Consider the following 18,502-nt stretch of genomic DNA (forward strand, 5'->3'; position numbering starts at 1 on the left):
AAAAGGCCTGTGTAGCGACGTACGAGCTGACTAGGTAGTACTAGGTAAAGCACTCAGGGCTGCGTCACGAGCGCAGAAATGTCCCCTGGTAGCAGTGTCGGCGGGCACAGTCAAGAGGTTAGGAAGATGGAGGAGGGAGGTGCACAAACCAGCGGTCGACGAAGGAGGGGCGCGCGCAAAGGTGTCGACAAGAGATAGCAACCGGTTAGAGCGCAGGGCTCATAACCTGATGAACTCTGAACCTGGAAGGCTGTAAGCCGCACAAAGAGAGGTCTTCAGTCTGTGAGAGAACGACTATGATTGCATAGTACTGTACCTGTAAGCCGCACAAAGAGAGGCTACAAGTACTAGTAAGTAAACATGTAAGGAAGCATAGGTAGTGTGGGACTTACTCTTCAGTCTGTGAGAGAACGACTGAAGAGCAGAGGCCTGCAGAGTCCTCCTTATATACTACTGGGGAGGACGATGAGTAAGCGTATAAGAAGAGAGCATGTGACGTCCAGAGGACGCTGACTGAGCGATGAGTAACGCTGAGTAAGGGAGCATAATCGACATAAGGTCAGATAGTCCATGGCTGAGTAATGCGAGTAATCCGGACGCTGTCTAGAATAGTCCGGAACATCGTAGAACGTACCAGAATCATGTGGAGGGATGGCAGGATGCCAAGTAAGTACAGAACAAAAGAATGTACGTATATGGTAAGTAGGAAAGTCCATGCTGGCGTATGGTAGACGCACAGCCACTATCACTGCCACTCCCGGTCCGGCACAGCCGTAGACACAGAAGTTCAACAACTCGCACTGCGCCTCGGGCTTCGCCCCTCATCAGACCGTATTCGTTGAGGGGGAGTGTTGAAATACGGTGACGTTGAGTCTACTTAGTACGCATAGCACCTGTCGTATATGTGCCTATCGGACTTTCATTCGAGTACTTACATTACTTACTTATCACTTCAAACTCCGCACCACCTCCTACGTACGGCCGTGCTACGTCTCTCTTTCCTCAGTCGTTCTATCGCCCGACTGAGGTATGTTCATGCTCTATGCTACGATACTCATACAGCCCACTCACTCTGTACTTACAGCTCCCGCTCACCCGCGTCTGCTATTAGGTACAGAGTCTAATTCAGTCGTTCTATCGCCCGACTGAGCTCCCGCTCACCCGCGTCTGCTATTAAGGTATGCTGGTAAGTGGTGATGTGTACCCTGCGCATACTGAGGTGAAAGTGGGGTAGCCGAGACGAAGAGAGTAGACTCGCGCCGGTGGAGATTAAGTAAATATCTTGGCTCACGTTGCGGCGCTGGTGTGGTATGGCATCCACACTGCTTGACAGTTCGCAGTCGATGTTGCAAATGGATACACCGAGCCGCCCAAGATGCACTGAACGCGATCATACCCTATGATATCAGCAGCAGTGGCGTTTGTAAACTCATTTTTCAGAGGACCTCCGCATTGGTAGGGCTTACCTGGTTGAACATATTCTCGTGAGGTTGTCTAAGACGGTCGATGAATGCCAGCCATGGTAGTAGGCGTGACAAATTCTGAGAGGAAAATTTAGAGTGTGAGATTATTGTGTCTGCACCATGCGCGGTATGCTTCGAGATCAAGATCCCAAATACGCAGAGCTCGCGATGTCATGATGAGGTACAATCAGCTTCAAATCTTCGGGCTGCCTGAAACTCGCAACTTCGGCCACTGATATAACCCCACTCACTTCTCCGCGATGCTTGGAAAAGATAATATGCGTACAGGGCCTTGCACAGTTTGAGCACCACAAGCGATGCTATGGCGTCGATCTTCGATATTTGATGCATGTCATATACTCGGCTGATATACTATTGCCTGGAGTTGACAGCAAAACGATGAGGTTTCATTTTGTTCGGAATACAAGGGTACTCACTACATGTCATGACAAATCCACCGTCTTCAAAATATCCTCGCAAAAAGCCACCGCCCCATAGCTCCTCTTCATTCCTCGTAACGCGGCGGAGGCACTAGGAACATTGCATCCATCTCCCGCTCGAGGCGCAGACGTTCTAGTTCCTCTTGAAGGAGCGTAACCTGAGCCCGGAGCTCGCTCGTGCCTCCCGTGCGCGAAGAGCCCGTGTATGTGCTCGAGCTTGGAAGGGAGTCCCGGGGGCTGACCTCTGCAGGTTCGGACTTGACCGAATCGATCCGCTTGCTATCAGCGATGAAGTATTGTGGGGGATCGGGAAGAAGTGTGTCGGAGTTCGAGAGTGTCATAGACTGCCGCGCACGACCGCGACTGTCATCGAGCAATGTTGGCTGTGCGAGGCTATGTGAATATATGTACACCACTGTTTATAGCGCAGATACTCACCATATGCGGGCGCGCCCTCGGAGGGTCATACGCATCTGCCATGGACGTGGGGAGGGTTGTTGGGGATGCCCTCGCCCAGTTTGTGAGCCGTCGTGGTATGAAAACGCCACGGCGCCGTTTGCGACGACAGCAGTACCATACTAGCACCGCGGAGAACACGGTCACGCCGCCTGCCACGCCGCCTGCGATCGCACCGATGGGCGGAGACGAACGGGAGTCTGGCGCTGGGCTAGAGCCGCCCGTTGAGGGAACGCTTGAAGGAGGTAGCGAGGTCGTGGGCGTGGACCCAGGAGGCGACGAAGAAACCGCATCGGCTTCGTCGACAGTATAGAGCATGTTGTCGAATAGGAGGATGGACGCGTTGGACCCGCTGGCGCGTACTTCGATGTTGTGATCGGTGTTGACTAAGTTTGTCGTATGGAAAACGAGGGTGTTGTAAGAGATGGTGGTGGTACTATTGTCGGGGATGTGCTGGTACTGGTTGTGAAAGACGTTGTCGATCGTGAAGCTGAGGTTCACGAGGGTCGTCGTGTACTGGACGAAGTTGGGAACGATGAAGTACACGTAGACCGCCGTGCCCGAAAAGGGGGCGTTGATGGTGTGGTCGGGGTTTCCGGGGTGGTACGTAGAGTCGTGCCAGGTTCCGTTGAAGGTCTGTGAGATGTCGATGACCTTCTCGGGGAGCATTGTACAATGTACGCAGGTCAGGCCTTGTATCCAGTTGCCAGTTGGGTCGGAGCTAGGCCCGTATACGGGTTTCACGCCCGTGACGCTATCACCATACTCGTCGTCTATGGTCCGGTTGACCAGACGAGCAGCTGCCATAGGTAATGATACGAGGAACAGTAGAGCCAAGAGAGGAGAGACATGTCGGTGGAGGATTGGTACTTTGCGCATATTTGGGTGAATGGTGGGGAGTCGAGATGAAGCAGGATAGACTCAACGAGTTTAGGCTCAGTATGCTCGGGTCTCCACAGGTCCATGCATAGCAACGTGGTATTGGCAGTTCACAGATGCCAGAAGAGCTGTGGAAGCATCGCCGAGATGTGCCGAACGCAATCATCCTGTTCGATGACTTGGGCGGTAGTGTTACCTCACACGACATCATCGAGATGGCCGCCGCGCAGATAGGGTTTGACTGAGCTGAAGAACGTTCGTGAGGGCATGCAAAATGAGTTCTAGCACTAGCAGCACGTACCAAACCATGTCATTGAACCATATTCGAATCTGCCACAAGGGCTTTGTACAAAGACAGCCATTGAAGCGACATACCTTCGGGCGGGCCGCTCTTGCATCGACGTCTTTGTGATAGTTATACCATGTCATATGTTAGTAATATACATGTAACCTGCCCGAGCATGCCTGAAAGGAGAGGTTGTGGTATATAGTGGGTCACCGATGATGGTAGTAGTAAAGAAAGAAGTTGCACATGCTAAGCGCCCGACAGCGCCCAGCGACACAGCGTCGTTAGCGACTAAGTATATGAAAGGCTTCGACGCCCGCAAACTAGTCCACATCAATCTGTTCGTCTATACCCGTAGATACAGAATAGGTACTCGTGTGATGCCTGTGGATGACCTTGCAGAATCTAAGCACCTCTTGCGAGAAACGGTGATCTGCTCTAATGTGGCACTGTGTCCGCTGAGCTACGAATCATGTATGATTAGCTGCATGGCATTTGTACGCGACAGTCATTACTCACGATGAAGGTCGTCATGAAGGAGCGGTCGAGGTCGAGCAAGCGTAGTTCGCGCCACGACTCCCATCCCGGCGTTATGCCTCGTGATATTGTGGAGGCGCCTCTTCAAATAGATGCTGCCATTCCTGCTGCCCTCGAAGCCTCTCGACCTCCTCCTGCAGCGCCGCAACCTGCGCTCGTAGTGTTGACGTCCCGGTCACCTCTGACACCGCATCCAGTTCTGTTCGTGTGGGGGATGAAGGTTCCGCTGCACTATCGGGGAGTGGCGGTTTTACGTCGACCGGGATCGGCTGTCCAGCAAGACGCAGGGATCGTCGTGTCAAGATGCCAGGACGTGCAGAACGCGGGTCTGAGCGCTGCGCTGACGTCGCTAATAGGCCGGCCTGAGATAGCGATGCCGCGGAGTGCGTTGTAGGGGAATAGCCACTAGAGGACCCTGAATCCGACGTCGATGGCTGAGGCAGCGGACGCGCGCCACGAACGTTCGAGGGTACAGATCCTTCAGACACCAGTATGCCTGCAAGCGAGCCACTAGGAGTAGCGGTCGAGGTAGAGAAAGGCGTGGGCGAGCTGCTGTAAGCGGACGTCGGGTTGGAGAAAGATGTGGTCGAACCGCTCTGACCGGATGTTGGGCTGGTGATAGGGTAGTTAGACGTGCCTGTGGATGAACCTGGAGCAGAGAACGCTGCCCAATGTGAAGGTGGTGGATGAGGAGCAAAGGAGTCCGAGAGCGACGGTCGGGCAGGATCCACGAACGGAGATGACGCCGGCGAGGGAGTGGGGTCCACGAATGGGGAGACGAACCCGCCTTGGGCAGTGGATCCGCTCTGGGCAGTGGCTCCGTAGAGAGTAGGCCCTCCCAATGTCGCGCTCCGTTCGATAGCACTGGTCTCCGCCAGGTCGAGATCGCGCTGAGCGCGAGTGTAAGGCAAGCCAGCCTGGCGGTGCTTACGGAAGAAGCAAAACGCCAACACACCCCCAACTACGAGCACGATCACCCCTCCGACTACGCCCCCAACGACGGCACCGGTCGATACGGTGGACCCCTTCTGCGACGAAGCGTCAATTGCGGAACCCGGGTCGGAGGACGCGGACGTTTGTGCACTCGAGCTAGAGGGCGTCGACGACAAGACAGTTGAGCCCGAGGTTGAGCCCGAGGTTGGACCACTCGAAGTGCCAGCATTTGCAGAGGCCGAGATAGTAGGCGTAGAGGATGAGACTGTCGGCGGAGTAATGGGAGGGGGAATAGGAGCAGATGACGAGTGCGTGGGTGCACTGGCAGTCACAGTGATAGTGGGGTCGCTCACGTCTTCTTCGAAGGTGTACACGATGTAATCGAAAAGGACCAGAGAAGAGTTTGTGTCTCCAGTCGCCTCGATCACGATCGTGTGAGTGATGTTCGATAGGCCGGTTCGCGCGAACACCAGGACGTTGTACTGGAAGTCGGTACTGTCCGACGGAGTATGCACGAACTGACCGACCGGGTCACCATCGAGCGTGAAGGTGAGGTTCGTGAGCGTGGTCGTGAACGGGACCGTGTTCGCGATCGCATTGAACACGTACACGGCCGTGCCCGTGAAGTGAGCGGTGATGACCCGCGGTTCCGCGTCGCCGGGTGTGTGCGTGGAGTCGTGCCATGTCCCGTCGAACGTCTGGGAGGGGTCGAGTTGGATGAAGCAGCCGCTGCAAGTCGAGCCCTGGCTCCAAGAGCCGTCGGGGGTGTAAACGGGGACTTCGCCGGTGACAGAATCGCCCTTCTCGTCGTCGATTGTGCGGTTCACCGACAGTGAGCGGCCGACTGCGCTGACCGCCAAGAGGATGAGACACGTTCGGCGCACCAGGCCAGACAGACGTCCAAGCATCCCGTAACGAACAGAGCTGCGGTGGCTGCGAGCCCGCAGAAAGGTAGGAGGATGAACGAGAGACGAAGGTCAGATGCAGAGGAGAGTTGCACAATGAGCATGCCTGACGATCCCCACCGTGCCGGGGAACCTCCCCCGTGATTAGGTTGTGTCAAAGTATGTCTCGGGCTGCCGTACACAGCTGGTGATGAACTCGCATCAGCGCGCGTCCTGCCCACGACCTAGGCACACGCTTGTGCGCTCCGTGATCGCAGTGATAGGAAGCACTCTGATGGCAGTGCTTCAATATGAAAATAGGTGGTTTGCACTGCTCGTATACTGACCTCGTGTGTGGCACTGCTCGTACACGGACCTCGACACTGATGCGTGCTCCTGGTCGCCTGCCGTTTGTAAGTGCTGAAACTACGCGTCAATGGCAGCCAAATGGCAGCTACAGTGCAGCAGGAGAGCTTGATCACAAGCACGCGGTAGACGTACTAGATGAGATACCCCGCAGTTACGACGTTTTGACGTGATCAAGCTATCGTCATCTCATCGTCACCGTGTGTCCCCCGGTGGACCGAGATGTTCCACGAATAAATGGGGCTAATGGAAGCTTTGAGCATGCAGATGAATATGTTTGCCCGGGAGAGATGATGGAGGAGCGGAAGACGGTCAACGGTACGTTTAGCGCCTGTCGCCTCCTTGCCCTCATGCATCATGCACTGACGCGCCCGACCCTGGTCCCAAGTGAGTAACGACATCCTTTCAACCCTTGTCTGCACTAGCCGGATTTATATCCCTCTCTCTTTTCCAGGATAATTCGTACGTTACAGGGCTCAAGAATCTGTCACAAATCTCCCCGCTGGTTCGAGTTTGAGTCGAACTGGGTGGAGTGGAACCGCCGGGATACCGTCTCCACTAAGAGCCGCTCTTGCTAGAACGCTACATATGCTGCATGAACACTACAAGTAGAGTATACTACAGCATCACACATGGCTGACAGCGAGGTAGATCATGACGTGAGCGGTGGCAGGTTGTCCTGATGCCGCAGATTAACACTCACAGTCTGGAGACGCTGCCGCATCTAGGACCACGGAATGGTATCTGCCCCGGGCCCGCCCTGATAGTATGGCGGTGCCTGCTCGACTGAGAAGCCATGCATGGTCAGCTCGGCATCGAGCATGCGGCGCCACGCTGCTTCCGCATGGAGATTTGCAACAAGACCTCGCACAGGTGGGCTCGACGTGCTCCCGGGCGGCGCGTCTCCACGATCCTGTTCAACGCGCGGGCGGTCCGGAACTTGGCGGTCTATATGGCACCGGTCAGCGAACAAGGTCCCCATGCTCACGGGGAACAGAACAGGGCGGCGTACCAGTGGTTACTTGGCGCCTCTCCGATCCGGGCGCTGCGGTCAGCTTCTCGAAGAGCCGCACGCGAGCCGCATGTCTCTCTGTCGAGGACAAGGGACCTCCCTTCGGAGTGTCAGAGAGGGAACGCGCAAAACGGGAATCTGGCCACGTCGCAGCGCACGACAGGTCTGCGGAGTCGCATGTGGTCCTCCGGCTGCGGTAAGGCGGAGGTAGGGTTGAGTCCACATCGGAGAAACCAGGAAGGGTTGAAGCCCTCCTGGTTCCAGAGAACCGGGTGTCGGCCGCGCCATGAGCCGTCAGCGAGGTATCGGCCTGCCGCGTAGCGTCTCGCGTCCGTGGACTACATTTCCTCCGAAGGTAAGCCAGCGCGAGCGTGGCTAGTATCACGCCGAGTAATGCTAAGCCTCCCGCGAGCCCTCCGATGAACTTTACGTGGGATTTGAGCCTGGGCGCTGGAGTCCCGGACGTACTCGGGAGAGGCCCGGGCAACTGCATGGATGCCGAGGGGGTTGGGATGAATGGGCTGGCAGGGCTGGAGGAGGCACCGTCGAGAGGTGCAGGGCTTGCCGGCTCGTCGGCAGTATAGGCAACATAGTCAAACAAAATCAGAGACATATCCGGCGCGCCCCTCGGACGGATCGTAAGAGTGTGGTTGGCATGCGATAGGCTCGAGTTGACGTAGACGGGGACGCGGTACAAGAACTGGGGAGCAGCCGGATCCGGGTTGTGGTCAAAGTGGCCGACCTCTTCGCCGTCGATGATGAACGAGAGGTTGGTCACCGTCGTGGTCCACTTGAGCTCGTTGGCGATCAGGTGGAAGACATATACGGCCTGTCCGACAAAGCTCATCGTGATGGTCTGGATGGGGCCGACCGCATGGTATGTGGAGTCGTGCCAGGTCCCATTGAACATCTGCGAGACGTCGGCCTGCGCCCCTCCTCCGTTCTTTGGACCGCCGGAAGGATAGACATTGCAGGTATAGCACAGAGATCCGTCCGTCCAATAGCTGTCGGGCGCATAGGTGGGGACAACGCCAGTGACGCTGTCACCGTATTTGTCGTCTATCGTGCGATTGACGAGGATAGCTGTTGCTAGAGTGGGGAGAAGTGGGAGAAAGCGAAGATGGATGATTCGCTTCATAGAGGGGTGGGACCCGCAAGGCTTGGTGGGATCATCCTTTGACTCTTGGGGGTGACGTTAAGACTAATGGCTGTAGATATCCGTGATAGGGTTTCGGATGAAGCACGTCGTACATAGTTGGCCTCCTGCCAAAGTTATCAGGTGAACCTGCCGCCATAACTCAGTTCGGAGTGACATGCCCCAGACCAAACAGCATATGCGGCACTAGAGGAAATATCAGACCTAATCAGTGAGGTCTTTGAGATGCTCAAGGACAAATACCTCAATCCCACTACCTGAAACTTAGCGCATCGACATCTTGCTAGCCCATCTGACAGGTCTATGTTACCAGAAGTGTTAGTATCGACGTGGCGCCGCTATAACGCCGCTGGCAACTCCTTCTGAAAACGCGTCAGACATCCTGAAATTTAGAGCCGCTGCGTAATGAGGAAAGTGAGCTGCAGGGCGTCGGGGAGATAAACCTGGGTAGATCTGGAAGGTGCTGGTTCCGACTAGACGTACGCGTGAGGATTTAGTCTGACTGCATCCTCAAGGACGGTCAATCGAAACAGAAAACTGAGGTTGATGGTGTGTTCAGCGAGCTCAGGAGTGATCGAACGGAAGAAGGTGGCTACTGGAGACACCCAGTCAGCGGCGAAAAATCTGCTCGCCGGTAGGGTTACGCAGCCGTTGGCTGCGAACGTACATACGGACGTTGGTCACCCAACAGTGTGGGTTAGACTGTCAGGGACATTGACGATTCGTCTGGTGTGCTGGATTGAGGTAGTGTGGTGGTACGGAGGCAAAAGGAGAAGGACGGGCTCGCGCGTGATACTGAACGCTTCGGCAAGCGCCGCCCCTCGCTCAAAATAAAAAGCGTGACAAGTACTTGCAATTGAAATCCACGTCGTCTTCCTGTACTGCACATGCAACAACATGTCCGCAAGGCCATATTCAGTCAATACCATGAAATAGCGACAATAGCATGTGTATACAGAGGTCAGGTATTCGAACCGTCTACATCCAGATACGCCAATACTCAACTACAGCAACGTACAGATAGAAGCACAGAACCACCCAGAGGGTCCGAATAATACAAGAGATATGAGTAGGGCTTGGTCATCCTAAGTCCGTCCCAAACAATGTGGGTCCAGCAAGCAATGATCTACATGCGATAACCAGGGCGGCACACACCAAATCAAGAAGAAAAGGCCGGCGCGGCACAAGCAGCCCCAGTCACCGCTCCCGGTCTGTAACAGTGCACAAGAGGCGACGTAGCACTCAAGAGCGCACCTTCACGCTCCCGCAGTACCTACACGTCCAGAAATCATGCGGCATCCCGCCCTCGCCACACACATGGCACGTCCACGCGCCCGTCCCCCTATCATCCACCGCGTCCTTCCCCACCCGTACCGCCGCAGCCGCGCCCTCCCCCGCACCGCTCACCGCTGCGAGCGCCGCGTCCAACGCAGTTGCCCCGTCGGCGAGCCCGGGGCGCAGCAGCAGACATGCGGAGCACTGCAGCGCGAGCGCGTCGTTGATCAGCGTGCACCGCGGGCACGCCCACGCCTTCTCTAGTGGGGGCACCACTGCGGGCGCGTCCGCATGCGGAGGGTGGTGGTGGTGCGGGTTCGCGATGGAGTTTGTGCGTGTTGGAGGGGGCGTCGCGGGTGAGTGTAGGAGCGTGTGCGCGTGTGTCGCGACGCGCGAGCGGGAGCGCGGTTTCGGGAGGGTCGGTGTTCCCGGCCCTGCACCGCGCTCGACACGACGGACTGTGGGTCGTACGAGGGGTGGGTGCGAGGAGGGTGTGCCGGGGGTTCCGGGGGTGGATGTCGCCGCAGAGTGGCCGGAGAGGGTCGAGAGGGAGGAGGATGATGACTCGAACGCACTCCCGGGACGAAGGCCGCTCCACGACGCAGGCGTGCGACTACCCGAGGAGGTTCCGGAGACGGAGGTGGAAGACGATGACGAGTACCCGCTCGCACTCGTGCCTACACTCGGCCGTGTTGAGGCGGGTTCGTCGTCGATGATGATGATCTCGGGCTCCGGAGATGAGTCCGAGTCGTCTCCTGTCAGGTCGATGACATCGTCCTGCACGGACTCCTGTTCAGCCTTGGCGGCCTCAGCTTGCGCGACCGCGCCCGAAGCACATGTCTTCTCGTCGCGCGCTCTGCGTTCCGCAGCCTGTCCAAGAACATGAATACACCGCGCACAGCAACGAACGTGCGCACAAACAACGCACCTCTGCAGCGAGCTCTCTAGGCGATTTGTTGGTACGAGCCACACCTCCAATACGACCGCCTCCGCCGAGGATGGCGCTGATCTGCCGCCGTTTCTCGGCCGCCTCTAGGGCCTTCTGCTTGGCGATATGTGGCGGGAGGTCATGCGAGACGTTGGCACCGAGGCGGGTGCCGGCGGAATGGAAGCCCTCCCCAGAGTAACCGGACTTGCGGAGGGCCTCCAGCTCCTCTTCCAGGCCGGAGAGGTACTTGTAAAACTTCTCGTCGTGTGGGCCGTGGACGTTATGCGTAAGCTGAAGTAGCGGAATCAGCACAACGTCTAAACATGTACAGTTAACAAAGACGGACTTCGTGAAGCATGGTATGTAGGATATCCTCTTCATCATAGAACGTGTCTGGTGCGTGTGCTGGACGCAGGCGCACTAATATCTTCTGGCCGTGGTTTATGTCTGCAGTGGCGTTAGCTTGAACGTCGGCACAAGGGGGGGGGGGCGAACACACTCACTTAGACCTGCAGTGGTACCCCTGTCAGTACGCGGCTCCCCGCTCAACTGCATGGTTACTCACCGAGCAGATTGTCATCCGCAGGGAAGAACTCCGAGAGAACAGGCAAGACCCAGCTATGCTTGCGCATGATGGGCTTGACGAGGGATGCGATCCTCTGGAGGAGGGGAAGTGCTTTGTCTGCATGCGGGCGATCCTTCAGGTGCGAGAAGGACTTGACGAAGACGTCGGGCATGTGCAAGCAGCAGCGATGCAGTATAGGTAGCAGATGTTGTGGGTCGACGAACGACGAGGAAGCAGGTATATATATTGCGGCGTGTGTCGAGGAAAGCGGGAGAGCGTACGGGCACTGCTGAGCTGAGCCTGCCGAGTTCAGCCACAAACGCGTCGGCCCACGTGCGCCCGGAAAGGGCTGGAACGCGCCCCGTCGCGTCCCGCTCAACACGCTCCTCCACTGCCACACCCACCCACCTCGAGGTCGCCGGGCTGCCGTCACTCGCGCAGACCCGTACGGGGCGGCCTCGGGCCATCGGGCATTACTGCCATGCGTCCTGTCGCTCCGCGAGTGCTCGGGAGTCTACTAGGAATGCTCGCGGAACTTGCTCGCGGGCGCAAATCAAGCATACTTTCGATAAACGACCACCGACCCTGTATACACAGCGGCGAACACGAACGCTTGAACATATACCATGTTTCATGGATATCGTTCTGGCCTGACATCGGCACTCTGAGTCTGACTGCATCTCCGGTCGTACGCAAACTCCCTTCATCCTGCACCATCTAGTGCGACGGCGGACGGCTCCAGCGAAGGCTATGGAGCGACCACGCCGTCGCCGCGTGTACCGAGGGCGGGGATTACTTAGCAAGGTGGGGATGATAAGGGAGACGAGGCCGCTGTGGAGTCGGCAGGGTCTGTATGCGCAGCGTGCAGCTGCAGCTCGGACCCGTCGAAAGCGCGGGAGCCCGACGAGATGAAAGCCACGTTTGGGTCTGGGCAATCGCTATCCTGGGCTGTCTCAGGTGTCTGGCAGCACGGAGGTTCGAGGACATATGTCAAGATTTTGATTGTAGCCTAAATATCTTCACCGTGTGCGCCGATGCAGCGTGGCCAAGCTCCGCGGCGGCTGTGAAGATGTTGTCGGCCGCAAGCATGGAAGCGACGATTTCTACTGAGAGGCGTTCCTCTACAGCGAGCAAACAGCGAGTGTGTCAGAAACGCCCGGGGCAGACGGCGCTGACTGGCTCACCAGCTTGACGGATGAAGCCCGCGAGGGTGTCTTCGTTGCGCTGGGTGATGGCGATATAGGCCTCTCGTTTATAACCATTGCTAGGAGAAGATAGGGCCAGTACCAGAATATCAAGAAGTGGCGGTATGATGGAGGGATCGTAGCCCTATGCAAAGTCAATGCCAAGCACACCACCAGAGAGGCGGTCACCTACCACGTCTGCGCCCAAAATGATCTCCGGCTGTGCTTCATCGAATACAGCATGCACCGACGAACACCGTTTTGTATCAGCCGCGTCGGACCAGTCGAGGGTGCGTATATGCAGGTTGGGATGCTCGTGCGACTGATCTACCTCTGTGTTCATTCACCTGGAAGGCGATATACCAGGTACACTTACTGCATTGCAGCTTTAAATTGTGCTCGCAGCGTTGCAAGACAATTTCATTGACGTCGGTAAGCCACAAAGAGGGCCAATCGGTACTGCCCGCAAGTTGTACGGACGCGGCCACGATCCCGAGAAGACCAGCTCCGCATCCAAGCTCGAGCGTATTCCTCCCTCGGATGAGCTCTGAGTACGCGTGTTAGCACTTGAAAGAAACGGCGGTACTGCTCCAGTGCACACCTGTATTAGACAAAAGGTACTGGGCAAGAACCAGGCTTGCAGACCATGTTCTCAGGCCGGTAGTCCCGCCCTCGATGGTTGTCTGAGACTCCAGTAGGGTTGCACTGGCGTAGCCCGAATAGACAGGACGGATGGGAGCAGTTCCCGCGGGCCAGAGGTAAGTCATATATGAGGGAGGGGGTGCATCTGCGCCCAAGCTTCGTCTTCAAATCAGCATCGTAGGCATGGAATTAGTAGTACGGTTGAGCATAAAAGCCTACACATACGCTGACAGCTCTTGTATAAGGTCGATATGGTGCGTATAGATGCGCTCGTCGATTTCATCCTTTGGAAGGGTCAGGCACCAGGAGTTCAAGTGTCAAGATATACCTTGCCTCGTCCGACGCGAGTTGCTCAAGCCAGTCTATGGCCCACTTCCAGAAGGAGACCTGATACCGCTTCGACGGCGGGAACTCTCGGAGGTGTGGATTGAGCAGGATGTGGTTTAGCAAAAAGCCGTGAAGCACTCCAAATGGCACAGATATCCTCATTATTGTTTTGGGAGACTGCAGCGTAGCATAGGCCCGTAAGACGTCGAAGAGCGGGTCAGGGAGCATGGTGGCGCGAACGAGGTCGAGCGAGCGCGTCCAACGCCGAAGCGCCAAAGGCGGGGCCCTGCCCTGAACCGCACGTGCCGCCCGCCACGCACGAAATCGTTCAAAATTTCTGACGACGTCCAGCAATGCTCGCCCATCTCGCCCAGGCTTCGCGTCGACCGACCCGGTCATGGATCTCTGCCCTCGCCCCGCGGCGGCACTACGCCGCGGGTCCCGACAGCGCCGACCCGTTCAAAGAGGGTCCCAGCTACGCGCTCTGGCTGCGCACGGAGGGCGTGAAGTACAAGGAACCCCACCGGCCTAACAACTGGCTCGGGGGCGAAGTAGTTGAGTCCGTTGCGTTGGTCGCGCGGTGCGCGTGCGTTGCTGACGGGGCGGCGCGTCCGTGTGCAGCCGTTCCCCCTGAACCCGACTTTCAAGCCGCCGACTCCCATTTCGGACACTGTCCGGGGGGCGATCTGGAATGAATACATGCGCGACCCGGAGAAGTTCAACGTGCGCGTCCTAGCGCAGCGGCACGGACTGAGCATCGCGCGTGTGGACGCGATCCTGCGGTTGAAGGGGCTCGAGGAGCAATGGCGAAAGGTGAGTTACGCGTTTTGCAAGCACACGACGTTGCGACGTCATGGGATGATTTCCAAATCGATTAGTCTTTAAGACACCTACATGGTTACACCTTACATATTTGTTTCTGACTCTGTTGCATCTATTGTCTTCTTGACCTCTTTACTGACTGCACTTGCGTTGCAGGTATGTTCTGCCGCGGATGAACTTATGAAGGACGGCCGCTGACGGATGGTTGTGTGCATTTGTTCAATTGCACAGGAGGTGAGCATGCTGAACTATTGTATGTCACGAGCATTTGCTGACTCTCACTTGCAGAAAAAGCAACTCCAGACCGGCTTCCTGCATGGCATGGAGTATGTTCTTGGCGTCACTGACAAGGAATCGTCGGCGAGACATCTTCGTTCCGGCGCACAAGAACTGGGTGAAGATGCTGTCGAGGCCGACGCGCTCTCCGAGAGTACCAAGGCGTTGGCGCGTGACCGTTACCAACGGTTGTTCTGGGAGCCCGTAAAGGAAGGACAGGTTCGTCTTGCTAAATACCTATGCATCGAACTGGTATCTGACGTGCATTTCTAGACACCCATAGTGCCCACCGCACTGGTGCGCGCCGCCGAGGACGCCGTAAAGCTCGATGCGAGGCGAGATGCTGCGAAGCTCAAGAAGCTTCGCGGTATCAGCACTGAGACCGCGCCTGAGCACGTCGTTGAGCGTGCTGGTCGCCCCACTATGCGCTTCGTCGACGTCGGTGTGAAGTTCCTGGACGTCGACGACCGACTGAAGCGTGTCAATGCTGCGAAGCGACGCTCGCTGATGAAACGCCGGCGGAGAACCCCCGATATTACGGAACAGGGTCAGCAAAGCGAGGCTGGCGAAGCCTCTAGCGCCTCTGCTTAGCCCTCATCTCACGGACCTTTACTTTACACATCTGGAATTTAATCACCCACCGTTTCCCCTAGGATACATGGCGATCGGCACGCGCCAGGTGCATGATTTGGGGGATGCTTCTGTGCTTCTTTGAATCTGAGTGAGAGTATGATGCTCCTCAAAGTGCGCCTTTGGCGGCTTTCTAGAGAAGGATGAGTTTGAATATGCTCAGTGATCCCCGAGCGGGGTGCGTGCATTCCGATGTTCTTCGGCCTCGTTGTCAGACCCACCTAAGACCCACCCCTTAGACACCAGCACGGTGATTCCATGTTGCTTCAACTGGAACATGGTGCCCACCCTTTTGGTCCATCCGCTTCATCAAACACGAGTTCATGTACTCCATCGCGGAATGTTTGTGTCCCCGCAAGACGGGCGCACAATATCCAAAGACACGGTAGCGACGGCAAACCCGACGTCCTGTGAGAGGGAACAGCCGAAAACGTGGCCAAAGCTTAGCAACGGGTCAATTAACGCCAATATCACCGTTCTCCGTTAGGCCTCGTTCCGCTCCGCGGTTCGCCCACCATCATCCGTTGGCCTCCCCGATATAGTCCCAGTGTCGTAAGTTCTGTGACTCGTGGGTGTCCTATCATGACCGACATAGCCAAGGCTGGCGTTTATCACAGATATTGCGAGGAAAACGCGCCTCGGCAGGCCGCGGTACAGGGCCCGCAGACCCCACCTGCCTTTCCGGCCTCGGTCAATAAACCTATAGCACGCGGAGCGGTGCCAGCGGAACGGAGAAAAGATGCACACTCCTCGCCCATGCGCCGCCTGGTCCAGACATACCGAGACGAGACAAGGGAGTCCGTAACGCGGCACGGCTCGGCGTTCTCGCATAGGCATAGCCCCGCTCGGTTGCGGGCGTCCTGATGAAATGGAACGCATGCTGTTGCAGCCCCCCGGGACGCTCGCGGCTCGAGGCCCATAGGCGCAGGTTCCCAGACGGCCCTCGGGGGCGTGCGCGCTGATCTTATATTGCCGGGCGTGCTGCTGCGTGCGCCAGCCAGCCATTTCAGGTTGACATCTGCCACTGCTGTACATCCCGCCGCCGATTCCGAGCATGAGCACCGAAGTGAGCGCATGGCGGGTTCCCTTTTGCAGGCTGCGGTGCTCACTAATGCGGACTAGTCTTCAAGATCGAACCCGCCGCTGCAGACGGTCCTCCCGATCAACTTCATCATTATTGGAGGAGGTGAGCGATCGGGCTCAGGCTGGCACCGTCCAGACGGTTTCAGCGCACTGACGATGTACCGATATTAACCACTCGAACCTACTAGGCTTGGCCGGTCTAGCATGTGCGATAGCTCTCAAACGAGTGGGCCACCATGCGGTGGTCCTGGAGCGAGGGACGAGGACGAGCGTGGTGCGTGTAATATTATATGCTTTCGTACGATATGTTTCTGACGCTCGGGATTTCCGCAGGCTTCGGACACTGGCATTCGTATGCCTCCAAACTGCACGAAGGTACTATTCCACTGGGGTCTGCGGGCCAAACTTCTGGAGAAGTCGTTGGTCACCCACACGTTGCTGTTTACGAGATGTAGGTCGGCTCCACCGCACGTCGATTTGCACGCGCTAACTATGCCCGCAGATGAGACTGGCGAATATCTTGGATCCCATGTATGGGACCAGGGCATTATGAAAGAGACACGCGGACTGTACTTGCTCACCACGGTACGACCATCCTCTTACGCGATCTACGACTCGGAGGAACGGTACTGACGCATGAACTGTTGATAGCATGCAGCCGTATACGAAGTACTATATGACGCTGCGATCGCAGCAGGAATCGAAGTGCGCTTCGCCGCAGAAGTCACAGAGATCAGCCGTACCAGCCCAGCTGTGACGCTGTCTACCGGCGAAACTCTGTCTGCGGATGTAATTGTGGGTGCAGACGGAGAGTTTGGTTTGGCGCGGAAAGTCGTCGCTGGCGACCGCGCAAAAGGCACACGTGTCGGGAAAGCGATATACGAGTACGTTTCCTAAGTTGACTCACGCGACTTGGTCCTTGTACTGACATCGACCTTCCTTCTCAGTTCTCAGTTTCCTACTAGCGTTCTGGAGGAGTATGGTGCGCACCTTTCCAAAGAGGTGAGGTCTTCGCCATCACGATCACGTCTCCCGGGAGCTCATCATTTTCACACAGAACGGAATAGTTAGCTCCATGGGCGATGAGCTCGCGATCGTAGCATATCCCATCGTGAGCACCATTGTCCTCACGCCTCGCGCGCCCAAGATACTTATCGATGTCCGATGTCTGCAGCACGGTGGAAAGGACTACGCATGTCAATGGTACGGGCCGGACGATGGTCCCGATGGGCACTACGGCGACCCGGCCGTATCGAACGTGAATTCGCTAGCTGAGCCTGAACATCAAACGTGAGCACCGGTGTGGCACTCCTTTCTCGACTTACGTTGACGAAGCTCTTTGTCACAGACTGCGCTGGGTGCTCCCCACCGTGAAGCCTGCCGTCCGCCTATCCGTACGACAGCACGAAGACCTTGATGAATGGATATCGCACGAGCCGCGCTTAGTGCTCGTCGGCGAAGCCGCACACCCGTTCCCCGTAAGTCCCAGGCTTGATAGATGGCGATAGCTGCGGACACTAAACGAGCTCCCGGCGTGACACAGCCAAGCACGATACAAGCGAATGCAATGGCGATAGAGGACGGCGCAGTCCTCGCGAAGCTATTTTCGCACCTGCAGGAGAAACGACAGATCGTGAACTTCCTGTACGCCTTCCAGGACGTCCGGCAGGCCCGCGTCAACCACGTCCGCGCGCAGGAGTACAGCGTGCTGTACATGATGATCCTGGGGGGCGACGCCGCGGAGGTGCGCAACGCGGCGATGAAGGCCAAGGCGGCCGAGGGGAAGAACGTGCTCGCGGGCGACGACTCGAACGCGACGAAGCAGTGGGAGGAGATGTCCGTCATCTTCGGGTACGACTGCGAGGACCAGGCGGACGACTGGTGGGTAAAGTGGGGCATCCTGCGCGAGCGCGCGCTGAGCGTCGACGCGAAGACGCCGGGCCCGGGCGACCTCGACTTCTCCAAGATCGTGCGCGTGCGCTCGACGACTGTCGACGCATGCCCGTCGGCGGCCGCTGGCAATGCTCAGACGCCGCCCCGCGCTGACGCCAACGCGGAGTGACGTGCGCTGCGACGCCACAACACAACCTATCCCACGCCCGCCGTCATCTATCCTACCATCTCTCCATGCGCCCCTCTCTATCTTACGACACCCTTGGTCAGATGCTTGGCCAGCGTGTGATCGTTTGCGGCGAGTATCTCACAGACGTCGTCTACGGCCGGTCACGCGAGGCAGCAAGTAGGGGGAGCCGTCCTGGATTAGTCGTCTAATAGTGTTACACAAGTTACTCGAAAGTGTTATCGTGTTAATCGTCGTTAAACTGCAGTCTACAATGCTATGGATATCATAATCGCGCT

General features: G+C 57.0%; 8 protein-coding genes across 8 annotated transcripts; 2 read left to right on the forward strand and 6 right to left on the reverse strand.

Moving 5' to 3' along the window:
• Positions 1-284: 284 nt before the first annotated feature.
• On the reverse strand, positions 285-792 carry TRAVEDRAFT_25294 (uncharacterized protein). The gene has a single exon (XM_008033597.1). The coding sequence runs from the start codon at positions 714-716 to the stop codon at positions 444-446; it is 273 nt and encodes a 90-aa protein (XP_008031788.1). The 5' UTR covers positions 717-792; the 3' UTR covers positions 285-443.
• A 1,873-nt stretch (positions 793-2,665) lies between these two features.
• TRAVEDRAFT_78728 (uncharacterized protein) lies at positions 2,666-3,190 on the reverse strand (the record flags this gene model as incomplete). Its single annotated transcript, XM_008034416.1, has 1 exon — positions 2,666-3,190. A coding segment is annotated over one exon (525 nt), but the record flags the coding sequence as incomplete, so codon positions are not given.
• A 196-nt stretch (positions 3,191-3,386) lies between these two features.
• On the reverse strand, positions 3,387-5,975 carry TRAVEDRAFT_25295 (uncharacterized protein). The gene is made up of 3 exons (XM_008033598.1): positions 4,044-5,975; positions 3,540-3,987; positions 3,387-3,480 (listed from the first exon to the last, which is right to left on the reverse strand). Exon 1 carries the CDS (start codon positions 5,900-5,902, stop codon positions 4,115-4,117), a length of 1,788 nt encoding a protein of 595 aa, XP_008031789.1. The 5' UTR covers positions 5,903-5,975; the 3' UTR covers positions 3,387-3,480; positions 3,540-3,987; positions 4,044-4,114.
• A 993-nt stretch (positions 5,976-6,968) lies between these two features.
• On the reverse strand, positions 6,969-8,394 carry TRAVEDRAFT_41348 (uncharacterized protein; the record flags this gene model as incomplete). The annotated part of the gene is made up of 2 exons (XM_008033890.1): positions 6,969-7,192; positions 7,257-8,394. 2 exons carry the CDS (start codon positions 8,392-8,394, stop codon positions 6,969-6,971), a joined length of 1,362 nt encoding a protein of 453 aa, XP_008032081.1.
• Positions 8,395-9,324: 930 nt separating this feature from the next.
• Positions 9,325-11,369, reverse strand: TRAVEDRAFT_25296 (WLM-domain-containing protein). The gene is made up of 4 exons (XM_008033599.1): positions 11,181-11,369; positions 10,962-11,062; positions 10,616-10,906; positions 9,325-10,557 (listed from the first exon to the last, which is right to left on the reverse strand). Exons 1-4 carry the CDS (start codon positions 11,350-11,352, stop codon positions 9,655-9,657), a joined length of 1,467 nt encoding a protein of 488 aa, XP_008031790.1. The 5' UTR covers positions 11,353-11,369; the 3' UTR covers positions 9,325-9,654.
• Positions 11,370-12,170: 801 nt separating this feature from the next.
• Positions 12,171-13,561, reverse strand: TRAVEDRAFT_111741 (uncharacterized protein; the record flags this gene model as incomplete). The annotated part of the gene is given in 7 exon segments (XM_008034417.1): positions 12,171-12,301; positions 12,365-12,509; positions 12,558-12,691; positions 12,741-12,911; positions 12,966-13,168; positions 13,226-13,290; positions 13,310-13,561. 7 exon segments carry the CDS (start codon positions 13,559-13,561, stop codon positions 12,171-12,173), a joined length of 1,101 nt encoding a protein of 366 aa, XP_008032608.1.
• A 125-nt stretch (positions 13,562-13,686) lies between these two features.
• TRAVEDRAFT_61766 (uncharacterized protein) lies at positions 13,687-15,101 on the forward strand (the record flags this gene model as incomplete). Its single annotated transcript, XM_008034256.1, has 4 exons — positions 13,687-13,884; positions 13,955-14,147; positions 14,442-14,650; positions 14,705-15,101. 4 exons carry the CDS (start codon positions 13,687-13,689, stop codon positions 15,020-15,022), a joined length of 918 nt encoding a protein of 305 aa, XP_008032447.1. The 3' UTR covers positions 15,023-15,101.
• Positions 15,102-16,069: 968 nt separating this feature from the next.
• On the forward strand, positions 16,070-18,500 carry TRAVEDRAFT_157716 (FAD/NAD-P-binding domain-containing protein). Its single transcript, XM_008034418.1, has 11 exons — positions 16,070-16,127; positions 16,184-16,247; positions 16,333-16,418; positions 16,478-16,595; positions 16,647-16,729; positions 16,796-17,028; positions 17,092-17,146; positions 17,202-17,255; positions 17,319-17,434; positions 17,493-17,622; positions 17,688-18,500. The coding sequence occupies exons 1-11, from the start codon at positions 16,116-16,118 to the stop codon at positions 18,204-18,206; spliced, it is 1,470 nt and encodes a 489-aa protein (XP_008032609.1). The 5' UTR covers positions 16,070-16,115; the 3' UTR covers positions 18,207-18,500.
• The last annotated feature ends 2 nt before the right edge of the window (positions 18,501-18,502 follow it).

This window comes from Trametes versicolor, assembly GCF_000271585.1.
Source record: "Trametes versicolor FP-101664 SS1 unplaced genomic scaffold TRAVEscaffold_1, whole genome shotgun sequence".
Lineage (NCBI taxonomy): Eukaryota > Fungi > Basidiomycota > Agaricomycetes > Polyporales > Polyporaceae > Trametes > Trametes versicolor.

Excerpts from the sequence above, each read along its gene's own strand:
- TRAVEDRAFT_25296 (XM_008033599.1), bottom strand. The coding sequence starts at position 11,352 with ATGCCCGACGTCTTCGTCAAGTCCTTCTCGCACCTGAAGGATCGCCCG. Across the intron at positions 11,063-11,180 it reads TGCGGATGACAATCTGCTCG|ACATAAACCACGGCCAGAAG; the intron begins GTGAGTAACCAT and ends ACGCCACTGCAG. Across the intron at positions 10,558-10,615 it reads CTAGAGAGCTCGCTGCAGAG|GCTGCGGAACGCAGAGCGCG; the intron begins GTGCGTTGTTTG and ends GTTCTTGGACAG.
- TRAVEDRAFT_25294 (XM_008033597.1), bottom strand. The coding sequence starts at position 716 with ATGGACTTTCCTACTTACCATATACGTACATTCTTTTGTTCTGTACTT.
- TRAVEDRAFT_157716 (XM_008034418.1), top strand. Across the intron at positions 16,730-16,795 it reads GACTGTACTTGCTCACCACG|CATGCAGCCGTATACGAAGT; the intron begins GTACGACCATCC and ends AACTGTTGATAG. Across the intron at positions 17,256-17,318 it reads CGATCGTAGCATATCCCATC|CACGGTGGAAAGGACTACGC; the intron begins GTGAGCACCATT and ends CGATGTCTGCAG.
- TRAVEDRAFT_25295 (XM_008033598.1), bottom strand. The coding sequence starts at position 5,902 with ATGCTTGGACGTCTGTCTGGCCTGGTGCGCCGAACGTGTCTCATCCTC.